Source organism: Cheilinus undulatus, linkage group 8 (assembly GCF_018320785.1).
Source record: "Cheilinus undulatus linkage group 8, ASM1832078v1, whole genome shotgun sequence".
NCBI classification, from domain to species: domain Eukaryota; kingdom Metazoa; phylum Chordata; class Actinopteri; order Labriformes; family Labridae; genus Cheilinus; species Cheilinus undulatus.
The window spans coordinates 52,111,388-52,125,670 of record NC_054872.1 but is presented as its reverse complement, the minus strand read 5'-3'; the positions used below and the strand labels follow the sequence as shown (position 1 = coordinate 52,125,670).

Sequence of the window (14,283 nt, the reverse complement as noted above, 5' to 3'; positions counted from 1 at the left end):
AAAAAAACAGATTTCATAGAGCCCTTATAAAATGTGCCATGACCTATGTAATGAAAGTGCAACTCCACTCCCATTTGCATCAAATGTGAATATTTGCAAGTTGATTTACAGTCGGCGCCCCTAAATTTTCTGCTTGCGCCCCTAAAATTTTAAGTTAGAGGCCACTGTGCTCCTAGTGAAAAAAGTTAGTCTGGAGCCCTGAAGTAGGATTAAAAACTGGTTTAAACTGGCAGAAATGAGTTAACTGAGGCAGAAAATAGGCAGAAAGGGGTTAAACTAACAAAAATGAGCATCAACAATTGTAAAATGTGGTTAAAATGGGCAGAAATTGGTCTAAAATGATGTAAAAAGGGGTTATTTGTGGTAATAATGAGTCAATAGAGGCAACAACAGGTGGAAAGTGGCAAAATTTAGTTTAAATATCAGCAGAAATGTTGAAATCTGCTGAAACTGATAATGAACTGATAATAAACTATTATCTACTGATACTGATCACATCATGCATCCCTAAAAGTTCTGGTAAAATGGCCAATATTTTAGTGAATTTATGAAAGCCTGCCATGGTTTTGATGTATTAAATCCTGTCTTTTGAAAGAGATGTACTCTTAATTTAGATTCTGCACTTTTTGTTCTCTGGGCATTAAGATAACTGAGTGTGTGTCGTTTAAACCGGCAGTATTAGAAATGAGTCAACATTTTGACACTTCAGATTCCTCTGATACGAACAGCCTCGACTGGCCGTCATGACAGAGCAGAAACTCTTCCTCCAGTTTCACCAGAAGCAGAAGTAGATGTTTATCTTTGACAGTGAAGTGTTTTAAATAGCTCTTCATAGTGGCGTGAAAAACGAGCCGACAGAGTGGTGACACTTTTCCTCTTCTCATCCTCAGTGAAGGTGAAGAGAGGCTTTGTTCTGGTTTGGAACCCCATGGGGTTTGATTTTCACCCAGCTCTGGTCCTGTTTGTTTCCTGCTGTCTTTAAACGCTGCCAGGATGCTGTCAGCTTCCTCTGCCGCCTCCTTCCTCAGCTGCTGGGAGGAAGTAATCATCATCATCTTCGTTGTTGTGCATGACAATAAGCATGTTACTGTGGAGTGTTGGCAGTGTTCAGAGCTCTCCAACAGCACAGTTAAGGCTGTTACCATCAGAGTTATTCAGGTATTTTCTCAGGTTGACACCCTCTGGTCCAGCCAGGCTTTCAGGCATATTAGGAGTTTTTACAGGTGGGTTACAGTTTTAATTTTAACACGCCTTTTTTTTAATTCTGACAAATTTCTAACTTATCTCCTTTATTTCATTATTGCACAGCTGCTGTGTTTAAAGTGAGGTCTGTTTATCTTTTTATCTTCTGCAACAATCCTATTGGTTCATGCACAGGGTTTTTGCACAGCCAGGTCTCCAGAATATTTGAAGCACCAAACTTTTATTTCCCTCCATTCTGACTGTTTTATGGAACCAGTGTGTGCATTTTCTGCACCTCTTTGAAATTATGATTTACTTGTGTGTCCTCTCTGAAGTTTTTAAATCTAAATTATAGAGATGCACCGTGTTTCTAACCTTGCGAAGCAGATGGATACAGCCGTTTCCGTGTTTCTCACTGGCAAATCCATCTGGTTAAGCTCCCGTCTGAACCATCTGGGCCTGGTTAGAAAGTGACAGGTCCAATCAGCGTCGAGGGGCGGTCAGGCGCGGCAGAGTCATGACATAAGCAAGCAGCAACAAGAGGCCGGTGCAGTTATAGTGGAAGACAGCGTTGATGCTGCTAAAGTGCCAGTTTTATCAGAAGTTGACGACATTTTTTGGTTAAAAGAAGAACAAAGAACAGCAGTGAGTTTTTTTTCTTTTCAAAAACCACAAAAGTTGAGTACTGACATGTCTACAGTCGCCATGGTTCACGTTATTCCTCGGTAGCTGCACACACGCACCTCAATAGCGGCTGCATCACATTTTGTTGCTCTGACTGGCCCGTAGAGATGTGACAGACAGAACGTTCATCCAATCACCCTCCGAGTTTTTTTTTCAAAGGCTCTGCCCTTTCCCAAACACCGTCTATGGAAGGTTTACCAGATGGATGTGTGAAACAAGTCCATCTGGCGTGCCAGGTTAGTATATTACTAGTCCAGTATTGCCAGTCTTATTTAAGCTGATACAGATATAAACTCACCTTTCCTGCTGTAAAACGCAGAAAGAGTTTGATTTCCCGCTCCTGGAGCCACACCTCTCCATGTCGTTGGGAAAGACACCAAACCAAACATTGCTTCTGTGTCAGTGTGAGTAGATGGGGTTATTTCATTCTGATTCCTGCTTTACATGGCAGCCAGCGTGTGAAAGGATAACTGTGATCTGTCCTGTAAAAATCATTTTGAGTTTTAAGTCCAGAAAAGTCCACTTCCTGTTTGACATTTTTGTATGGCAGTTGATTGGAGAGTATTCATACCTTGTTATTTTTAAAGTTAAGAGACTTTTGACTCTTTATCTTAAATGCCAGCTTCTTCCTCTTCTTTCTCCTTATCTTCATGCCCTCCTTTTCCTCTTTATGTCTTTGTTTTCCTGCTCTGCTGCCTCTCCTCTTCCTCCTTCTTCACCCTCTCCCTCTTCTTCTGTAAGTTATCCGCTGAGTGCTGTCAGATCACACCCATTAATATCAATCACCTCTTTCCCATCGCACATCTCAGCACTTCAGCCTACAGAGACCAGAACAGCTCTTCTACTCTCTTTACCACTAACTGAGAGAGAGAGCAGCATGTAGCCGAGCCCTCTCTTTATTTACAAAGAAGGAATAAAGACATCCTCACCTTAAACAGGCTGTTTGTACTGTAGACAAACTTCCTAATCCAAATACTGAAGGTTCTGATCCCTGCCTGTTACTTTCAAAGCTTTCCTACTGTTTAGACCAGTGATACTCAACGTGAGGCTCTGGAGCCACATGTGGCTCTTTGGTGTCTTAATTTGACATATTATTCCCCCATTAAACCTTAAAAAAGGGACATTTTGACCCAAATTATTCATTGCAAGTCACATTAATCAGTTTGTTTCCCACATCTACACAGTAGGCTTTAGTTGTCAACCTCTGTTTTTGTCTGCATATTTTCACTGGCCTTATTTGCAATTTTTGGCTCCTTTAATTCCATTTCTACTGCTTTTATCCCATTTTTGACACTTTTATCCAGCTGTTTACAATGTTTTGCCCCTTTCTTTTTGCCTTTTTTGCCATTTTTCGCCCATTTAAGCTGTCTTTTGCAATTAAATGCCACTAATTCCCCATTTTGCCACTCTCTGTTGCTTTTTTGCCCATTTTTCTCACCTTTTTTCTGAGTTTTTGCCCACTTAAGTCACTTTTCACCAATTTTTCTTGTCTTTTTTGCCACTTTTGGACCATTTTTGCCCCCTTTAACTCATTTTTTGCTACTTTTCTCCCAGTGTTTGCCGCTTTAAGCCCATTTTTGCCACTTCTTTTTGTCACTTTTCTCCCCTTTTTGCCACTTTTATCCTGCTTTTTGCAATTAAATGCCACTTTTTGCCCATTTTCTCCACCCTTTTTCTTATTTTTTTCCCATTATAGTTATTTTTCACTCATTTTTTGCAATGTTTTTGCCACTTTTACCTCATAATTTGGTCACTTTTCACCCATTTTTGCCACTTTTCTCCCCTTTTTGCCACTTTTCTCCTGCCTTTTGCAATTACATAACACTTTTTGCCCATTTCCGCCACCTTTTTCTGATTTTTGCCCATTTTAGTGACTTTTCACAAATTTTTCTCCACATTTTTGCCACTTTTGGACCATTTTTGTCACGTTTTACTCATTTTTTGCTACTTTTCACCCATTTTTTGCCACTTTCAGCCCATTTTTGCCACCTTTAAATTATTTTAATTGCCACTTTTCACCACTTAGAGTGTGGCTCTTGCCATGTATTTTTCAAAAATTTGGCTCTTTGGTTGAGTAACACTATTTTAGACATATCTTAAATATTCCATCAGTTCTGAGATTGAGATGCAACTATCTATGTGTATAACTCTGTCTGGCAGAATGTAGAGATGGCTCGCAGAAAGCACACAAACCCACAAAAAGCAGCCAAGCTTTATTTGGACGTCTGTCAGCCTGCTGAAGGAATTAGCATTAATTAAGGACGGCTTATCCCATCATTTATCATTTTAATCGAATCAGTGCAGAGTGAGAAAGCATCTCCATCTTCAGTTATTCAAACACTTTGGAAAGGAAGGAGCAATGGCAGATTTTTGATCACTATTAAATTTTACAAACATTAAAGAGAGCAGCAGAGTAATTCAGCCTTCTAATTAGGGCTGGGCAATTCATCCCAAACTAGATTAAATCGCAATATGGCCTGCTGAATTTTAAAAATCACAGACATTGCAATATTTCTTTAACTTGAAATGTGTCAAAATAGTAGTTTACTATATGTGTTTTTTGCAGCAGATATTTTCAAGTGTCATTTTTTTTAGAATGGTTTACAAAAGTCCCCCTTTTTACGTGGATTTTTCTCGGCCACAATAAGCTGATGGCCAACACAGTATGCATGATGTACTAAATATGACATACTAATCCTTGTTTGCATTAATGCTGACGCAGAACACTGCTGCTGGCAAAGCTTCACCTCCTCCACCCCAGCCTCCTCCTTTATAGACTAAACTTTCACCTCCTCCACCCCAGCCTCTCCTTTATAGACTAAAGCTTCACCTCCTCCACCCCAGCCTCCTCCTTTATAGAATAAAGCTTCACCTCCTCCACCCCAGCCTCCTCCTTTATTGACTAAAGCTTCACCTCCTCCACCCAAGCCTCCTCCTTTATAGACTAAAGTTTCACCTCCTCCACCCAGCCTCCTCCTTTATAGATTAATGCTTCACCTCCTCCACCCCAGCCTCCTCCTTTATAGACTAAAGCTTCACCTCCTCCACCCCAGCCTCCTCCTTTATTGACTAAAGCTTCACCTCCTCCACCCCAGCCTCCTCCTTTATAGACTAAAGTTTCACCTCCTCCACCCAGCCTCCTCCTTTATAGACTAAAGCTTCACCTCCTCCACCCCAGCCTCCTCCTTTATAGACTAAAGCTTCACCTCCTCTACCCCAGCCTCCTCCTTTATTGACTAAAGCTTCACCTCCTCCACCCCAGCCTCCTCTTTTATAGACTAAAGCTTCACCTCCTCCACCCCAGCCTCCTCCTTTATAGACTAAAGCTTCACCTCCTCCACCCCAGCCTCCTCTTTTATACCATAAAGCAAATGCTTCAGCCCTAGTTCTAATTAAGGCTGCCTTTAAATAGCATTAAAGAGAAAAAAAAAGCTTTAAAAAATTGACAGATATCCAGTCAGATTTTAACCCCTTAACTCCTGAGTCTCTAGACACGTTCTTTTTTTAACTTTAAATGGCACAGAAAGTGTCTTGTACGTGCTTTTGCCCATTATTCCAGAGTACTTTAATATCTGGCAGTTGTGTACAGTGTACTGCATGTTTAAATAGTGTTTTTTTTTTTTTTACTTTTTAAATTAAAACCGAGTTTCTGGGCTCTTTTCTTATTTTAACCATAAAAGGCCCAGAAAATGTCCTGTGAGTATGTGCTTTTGCCCATTTTTCCACAATACTTAGAACTTTTAATATATGGCAGTTATTTACATATTACTGCATGTTAAGTGTTTTAACAGTTTAAAATGAAGAAACACCAAAAAACAGGGGAACTTCATGCTAGAATCTTAGAGGGAAAAGGGGAAATTACAGAAATAACCGCATGCTGGCTGTAAAGCACAGTTTCTTAGCTTACGGAAACTGTTTGAATTTTTCTCATAGCACAAACGGTCATGCAATTATGGTCATGTAAAGTGTGCTTCAACAGCGTGTCGTCGATGACGCGCTAGGAGTAAAAGGGTCAACTAAAAGCTGCTGCAAGGAAAGAAAAATCAGAACCAAAACATTATTTGAGTAATGAAGACAATGTGCAGGAGTTTATCTGCATCTTTTAGTAATTCTAAATTAGAAACTACCCAGGATTGGTGGCCTGAGGCTTCTAATTTTGTTGCTTTGGTTTCAACACTTGGTGTTAATGAGGGCAGGCGAGCATACCAGCATAAAAGGCTGCAGGTATTTTTTTCATCAGAAGTTTGAATCTGTGGTTTTACAGTCCTTGTTCAGGTTGATTAATGAGGTACGTCCCCTTAATCTCTAAATGCAGACCATGAACTTAATCCTGATAATGCAGCTCCATTCTTCATCAGTCACAAGGTTCTGGATTGAAATGTGGATCTTTGAATAAAGCCTTGATTGTCCTTTTTTAGCAGAGAAACCGTTCTCCTCTACAGCCCTGAAGTTCTCCACTGTCATATGAAATACCTGAAATATTTCCTCTTCTTTCCCATGAGCCATCAGTGTGAAGTAATTAGATTCCTGTAATCCTAGCGATTGTCAGCTCGGCTTAGTGGCTGCTGCTATAAAGGCCGCTTTGTGGAGATTGCTGTGTTTTATTTTGCAGAGATAATGCAGCAGAGAGGTGGATTATGTTGTTTTAAGATTTGATCTCATTGTTAACAGCATTCACTTCCCAGACATAATCACTAAAGTTCACACAGAGGGTCAGAGGGTCACTACATGCAGAATCAGGTCTGCAGATATGGTGTGATTATTAGTGGGGATGCTGAGCAACCACACCATTGATATTCACATCAGCCATTTTTTGTTTATTATTGTTCTTAGGGAAAACCATCTGTCAGTTGTTTGTGTATGTTGTACTTGGTACACAAATGTTTAACTAAAAAAAGTTAACCATCATAACAGCTATAAAGTCAGAATAGTTATTTGTTTTTTGAAAAACACAAGTGATATTAGTTAAAATTAGTTATAAATATCTTTGCTCACTACATGTTAACCCCTTCTTACCCCCAGATGTGCATAAACACATCAAGTAAACTTCTTTTGTTAAATCAACAATTGAAAAAAATTATATCGGTTATTATCGGTTATCGGCCATTAGGAGTAGGAATTTATCGGTTATCGATTCAAAAATATACTTAACGTGCATCACTAATTTTTATGCTATTTTCAGCTATTTTAAGGCTACTTTCAGCTATTCTTTAGCTATTTTCAGCTATCTTTAGGCTATTTTCAGCTTATTGAGGTTATTTTCAGCTATTCTTAAGCTATTTTCAGCTATTTTTAGGCTATTTTAAGCTTTTGTAGGCTACTTTCAGCTATATCTGTCCTTTTTTAGCTATTGAATGCAACTTTCAGCTACTTTTAGGCCAAAATCAGCTATTTTCATGCTTTTTTAAGCGATTCCTATGCTTTTTTTTAGCCATTGAATGCCATTTTCAGCTACTTTTGTACTATTTTATGCTATTTTTGTGCTCTTAGTTATTTTCAGCAGTTCTTCCACAATTCAGCTCTCAGCATCCCCACAAAATTTCAGCTGAAATTGCAATTTTGATCGAGTTGTTAAAGGAATACAGATCTGTTTTTTACATGTATATGAGTAAATATAGCTGCTGCTGTGGTGTAGCAGGTCAGCATGCTTCAAACTTTGCACAGACTTTAAAGCAATGAGCACATTTTACTGTAGACTGTTTAACTGTAGACACGGCCTCATAAATGATGACTTATTTTGGAGACAGTGTGTTTTGACTTGATTTGCATGCAGGCACAAAATAATCTGGCAAAGCAGACTGATCTGCGCACCAAAGTGAAGTCTTGATGTGGGGTAAACTGCTTCACACAGTCTGAAAGCCCAGAGTTGTAAACATGCACGCTGAAATAAACATCACGCTGTGACACAGCCTTTACGTGGCCACCATGCACCCAGTCTGGAACACCCATTAGAACCTATGCAGGAGTTTAATAAGAGTTCTGATAGATTCAGCCCTCTCTTATCCACCTGTCCTATGAAGCTGAAAGATCAGGGCGTCTGTTTTTTTAATCCGTTAGTTATTTATTGTCAGCATTATTGTCTATGATGAGTTAAATTCTATCGTGTGTAACACCGGCTGTGAAAGAAAGAAATCTTTGCACCATTTAGCTGGACTTTCTCCAGAACTTTCTGACTATGCTCTGTATATTCTATATAAATATCATTTGAAACCATGGGATGAAAATAGAGAAGTAAAAATGTAGCCAGATGATTGAAGAAGCCACCAGCTCCATTGACAAAAACAACTGAAGTGTTGATTTGTTTGAAGAGGTTTCCAGCTCAACATAATTAAACACAATCAAACCAGTAAAGGTCCGCCCTGGACCAACACCCTGCTTTGTCTCAGAGTTACATTTACAGTTTAGTGGAGTTTGGCTGTTCAACCTTGGCCACATGTTGATAAATGGCCGTGAATGTTGACATGCAGGTTTCTTTAAGTGTCCGTCAGCATGACCCCAGAATGAACAACACCTCTCCCTACTATAAAAAGACTCTGGCGTTGAGCCTGAGGATACTGAGAGATGTTTTGTTATCATGAATTCTGGTCATGCTGCTTCTGTCCTCACATTTCCTCTTAGTGTCACCGTAGGCGGGGTTAGGGAACTTCCTCCACACTTATAAACACACACACAGACACACACACGGCCACAGAGAGCCAGGGGAATACAGGAAACATATCACAGGTGTTTTTACCTGAGGACTACACACTTTCAGGAACATGGAGTATGTTTTAAAGTTCTGGTCAGGGTTTAAGCCTGATGAGAAGGAAGAGCCTGACTACTTGGCACCGCGGGTATGTTCACTCTATTTTACAGCTGTTTTACTTTAATGATGGGTGGCAGGGATGCAGGGACTCAGAGGAGGGCGTAGATCTGAACATTTCTGCACATATTTACAGCTGTTGGTACATCAGCTAAGGTCTTCTTCCCTGTTAAAGTCTACTTTTACAACTGAAGTTCAGAGTCTAAACTGCCCATGCATCCGTGACTGAAAGTATTGTAAAGTGCCCTACCTTAGAAAAACTACCTCTTTATGATATCACAGATAAGAAGAGGAGGAACAAATCTTTAAAAGAAAACTGCAGACATGCTGACTAAATAGCTCAGATCTGTTGGGTGTTCTCTCTGTGTCTCATGGCTGTGGCAGTGAGCAGGATGTTGAGCCACACTAGCCGGATGAGTTTAAGGATGCCAGTCTCAGTCTGTTGTTTGGTCAGTGCTTCTCATGAACACTCTGGTCAAACATTGGAGAGATAGCAGGATCAGTTATTATTAATAGGGCTGGGCGATGTGGCCTAAAATTTGTATCGCGAAATATTTTTGCTACATCCTGATGCCCAATATATATTTCAATATTCTGAAATGTCCTCTCAGTAGCTGTAAAATATTAAATTCAGCCCTAAATGACACCAGTTTTGTGAATAAAATCGACTGTTCAATTGGATTTTTAATAAAGTTGTATGCAGAAAGGGTGAAAAATCAATATAAAGTCAAATTTAGGGCACGCAGATGGTCAAGTGGTTTAAGGCACGCACCATGTATGTGGACGGCCCAGGTCCGAATCCGGCCTGTGGCCCTTTACCGCATGTCTCTCCCCACTCTCTTCCCTGTGTCTAAGTCCATCCACTGTCCTCTTCTATCTAATAAAGGCCAGAAAGGCCCAAAAATAAATCTTAAAAAAACAAAATATAATTTAGCACACTGTTTTATTTTGAAAAGGATCTTTTACCGCTGAAGAATGTACTGCTGAAAAGTTCTGTCATGTCTAAACATTAGGGCTGAACATTTTGCAAAAGTAATCTAATATAATCTATAAAAACATTGCGATTGTGATTTAATATGCAGTTATTTTTAGGTTCCTCATCTTATGTGCTCATTTAACACAAGCAATAATTCATTCTATACTGCACTATTTTAAATTAAAAATGGGGATAAACAATTTTGAAAAAAAAAAAAAGTATTGCGATTTTTGCTCTAATTGCAAATTTGTTTTCAGTTGCCGTTTTGAAGGGGATTTTTACATTATTCTCGTTATTCTCATTTTGATTAAGAAAGAAATATGCATAAACAAGAAGAGGACTTCTGTAAAAACTCTAAAAAAGACCCTTAAATGTTTGTATGATGTGTAAAACATAAAATCTGCCACTGCTGCTAAACAAAATTGCATTGAACTGTTTTTTTTTTTTGTTTGTTTTTGTTTTGTTGTTTTTGTTTTTGTTTTACAAATTTTAGGTTAAAGAAATATTGCACTGTCCAGATTTGAAAATCGCAGCAGGCCATATTGCAATTAATTGCCCAGGTCTAATAAACATCTTTGATGCTTTAGTACGTTTGCTTCAAGTCAGTGGTTTTTTTTTCCCCCGATGCTGCAGTTTTGATATGCAATTATACATCAAGTTAATCACCTTATGTATTTTCCAGCAAACACATGCAATAATTCTATATTATAACTAACACAATATTACATAAAACTAGGACTGAACAATGTTGAAAAATATCTAATTGTGATGATTTTGCAAACTGGATATGAATGATTTTATTAAAAAGAATTATCATTTTTATGTCATCCCCATATTTAATCAGAAAAATGTACAAAAATGAAGAAAGGAGGATTTTTGTAGACTTTTCTAAAAAAAAAAAAAGGGTCTTGAATGATTTCATATGTAATGTATGATATCTCTGCTGCTGCTGCAGGGAAAAAAAAAAGTTTTAAACTGGTATTCTGACTCAAATTTCAGGTTAAGGAATATTCTGCAATTTGAAAAATACAGCAGGCCATATTGTGATTTAATGTAATTTTTTACTAATTGCCAACCACCATCATCTGCAAAATGCCCTCTTTAATTTTCTTGCAGTATCTTTAGTTATTGTAGTTGTAGTAATAAGGCATGGTTGCTCAAATTCACCATGCTACACCATTTGGGAACAACTGAATTACACAAGATCACGTTAAAACTAGATCAAAATTGCAATTTCAGCTGAAATTGTGTGGGGATGCTGAGAGCCGAATTGTGGAAGATCTGCTGAAAATAGCTAAGAGCAAAAAACAGCATAAAAATAGCTGAAAATAGCATAAAATGGCATTAAAGTAGTTGAAAATGGCATTCAGTAGTTAAAAAAGATAAAAATAGCTGAAAATAGCCTAAAAAAAGCTGAAAATAGCTTAAGATTTGCTGAAAATAGGCTTAAAATAGCGTAAGAATAGCTGAAAATAGGCTTAAAATATCTGAAAATAGCATAAAAATAGCTGACAATAGTCTGAAAGTAACTGAAAATGGCATTCAATGGCTGAAAAAGCATAGAAATAGCTAAAAATAGCATGACAATAGTTTTATTTTAAAATGATAAAAGTTAGAAATGAGAAAAATCATAGCAGTTGAATGACAAAGAAACTGAATTTTTTCAAGTTTAAATGGTGTCGATACGACAAAGCATGAAGGAGGAGCTAGCTGGTGCAGAAGAATAATGATAAACACAATGGCTGACACGAAATCAGTTGTGTGGATACTCAGCATTCCCACTAATTAATAATTTTTGGAGCATATATTTCAACTGTATTAGCCTTATGTTGATTAAAGCAATATGCTGGAGCAAATTCAAAACTGTTTGCACCTGTTATTAGACATTTTTTCACCAAATTATCCAAAAAAACGTGCATATGAAGGGCTGAATGATTTTTTTCTACCCTTCTGGTGTCTGGAGATTGTACCCAAGGATGAACCAGACTTGTGAGGGTCCATAATTCTCTTCCTGATATCTCAGGCTGATTCCTTTGGATTTTCCCATGATGCCACACGAGGAAGCAGTGTGTTTGAGGCGTGCCTCCAATTAACTCTAATGCTGTCAATTAACCTATCAGAAGCTTCCAAAGCCATGACATCTGGGCTTTCCCAAACTGTTTCAAGGCAGTGTAATCTTAGTTTATGTAAATTCTGACTTTGAAGAAAGTTATAAATTCTCTAAAGAATTCAGACTTAATGAGTCATTCTGGTTAGATACAGCCCTATAACACTGCAGGATTTCCAAAGCGGGGCATTTTTTAGCATTTATCACACACCATGTCCATGCTGTGACGGTACTTTGCCAAAGCCAATCTCTTTTAACCCCATCAGGGCCGGTGCTAGTCAGGCCAACTGGATTTAGAGGGTCAAAGGTGCCTGGGTGCGGTTCTTTTCTGTTTCAGAGCCTTACAGAGATGCTGCAGACTCGCCACCTTGGAGAGTTTCTGTATTGATGAACCAAAGCACCGTGGCATTTCTAAAGAGTGTGTTTTTCACTGTGCTGGCAGAGATAATGGATGGATTAACCAGAATGTAATCCTTTAACAGTGCACAGCTTTCTTCCTCTGAATTATTTAGGGCATGTTAAATGTTTTTGGGTAAGAAATCGTTAAAAAAGTTGTTAAAGTGTTGTTGGGCTCCAGGCTGCAGCAGGAAGGCTGTTTACTGTCTGTAGCATCAGGCTGAGCCTGTACATCTGTTCTCTGCCGTGAATATGCTGAGGTCAACGCTGGTCAGCTGGAAGAGTCCTGCTCATTTTCTTGGGGCCGTATGTTCCTGTCTGACCTCCTACACAGATAAATGTCCTCCAGCTCGCTGAAAAGACTGTTTCTGTGCGTCCAGTCAGGTTCAATAAAGGTTTTCTCTCTTTGTTTGTTTGTTTGTGCTGCAGCTTTCCGAGAGACAACCCTCCTGTGAAGATGAGACCATGGTCCCAGTACTAACGTCCAGAAAAGCCAGCGAACTCCCCGTCAACGAAGCAGCGTGTATCCTGCAGGTACGCCGTAGCTCCATCTCTACATCAATACAAAATCTAATACAAAATAACACAAACATTCAAGAGTAATGAGTTTGTGTTTGTGCCGACAGGCCGACCTGCAGTTGGGTCTGACCCAGGAGGAGGTGTGCAGGAGGAGAGCCTATCACGGCTGGAACGAGTTTGACATCAGTGAAGATGAGCCACTATGGAAGAAATACATCTCACAGGTAATAATCCATCATGTATGACCCCGTTTACACACATCACCAGGGATTTATATCTGATTTCGGCTTTCAGATATTGAGTAGTAATCCTTTTTTAGATACACTTCAATCCATACTGGAACAGGTTGATATCTGATAGCTCAGACTGCACACAGAAGTGGTCCAGGACGCCTTCATCCAGTCTGGATTGTCGTGTACATGTGACATGTACTGGTACAAATTAAAGACCGCTCCTTCAGCTGGCATGATCTGCTAGTAAACAAAAAGAAGGGCTTTATTCATGTCCGTCCAGCCTCTACAGGAGTAGAGGATCTTTTTAGAGATCCAGATGATTTGCTTCTAAACAGCTCTTCATGTAGTACTACTTTGCCTTTCCTATACATCACGTGGACACACTACACATTGTATGTTGATATGGAGTTGGCCTCCTGTTTGCAGCTCTAACAGCCTCCACTCTTCTAGGAAAAATGTTCCGCTATTTGGAGTGTTTCTGTGTGAATGTGTGTTCATTCATTCTGTAGAACATTTATGAGGTCAGGCTCTGATGTTGGACCAGAAGGCCTGGCTCATAATCTCTGTTCCAGTTCATCCCAAAGGGGCTGGATGGGGGTTGAGGTCAGGACTCTGAACTCATCAAACCATGTCTTTCTAGTCTTTCTGGGCCACAGTCATGCTGGAATAGAAAAGGGCATTCCCCAAACTGTTGGAAGCATAGCATTGTCCAGAATGTCTTGGTCTGCTGAAGCATTAAGATTGGCCTTCACTGGAGATAAGGGATCTAGTCTAGACCCTGAAAACCAGCCCCATACCATTATCCCTCCTCCACCAAACTTCACAGAATATGATTCCACTGCTAATCAGTCTAGTCCTTTACTCCCCTCCATCTGACGCTTGGTGTTGGACTTGGTGATGTGAGGCTTGCATGCAGCTGTTGCCATGGAAACACATTCATGAAGCTCCTGCTGCAGTTTCAGTGTTTACATTAATGCCAGCGGAAGTTCAGGACTCTGCAGCTGTGGAATCAGCAGAGACTCGGAGACTATTACCCATGAACCTTAACAGTCACTGTCCAAACATGGTTAAAAATATTTTGTCATGATTGAAAAAAATTAAGAAGTTTGAGTTGTGATTGTCATTTGTGAGGTAGAGGTGGGTCCATATGCTAAACCACTTATGTGAAATCCCCTATATTTTCAGAGATTATCAGGCCTAAACCCTATCACTGTTTAAAGACTTCATTCGTCTTCATCCAACCATTTTCGGAGCCGAACATTGGGACAAATTCACTCTTAACACACCTCAGACCACAGGATAATCTTATAGGATAATCTTATAAGACATAAGATAATCGGGCGCTTGCCATCCTTGGTCGGGAAGGGGGACAATCGGGACAAAA

General features: G+C 39.4%; 1 protein-coding gene across 3 annotated transcripts in view; it reads left to right on the top strand.

The window, feature by feature from the left end:
• atp2c1 (ATPase secretory pathway Ca2+ transporting 1) overlaps window positions 1–14,283 on the top strand; it is an 80,617-nt gene that overhangs the window by 26,075 nt on the left and 40,259 nt on the right. For 2 of the 3 annotated variants that reach the window (XM_041793623.1, XM_041793622.1), the window contains 2 exons: window positions 12,577–12,681; window positions 12,774–12,890. In XM_041793623.1, coding sequence (XP_041649557.1) covers window positions 12,613–12,681; window positions 12,774–12,890 — 186 coding nt within the window. In that variant the 5' untranslated portion in view covers window positions 12,577–12,612. Of the gene's footprint in view, window positions 1–8,564; window positions 8,700–12,576; window positions 12,682–12,773; window positions 12,891–14,283 lie in introns of those variants that run through there. The other variant, XM_041793621.1, reaches the window with a different exon arrangement.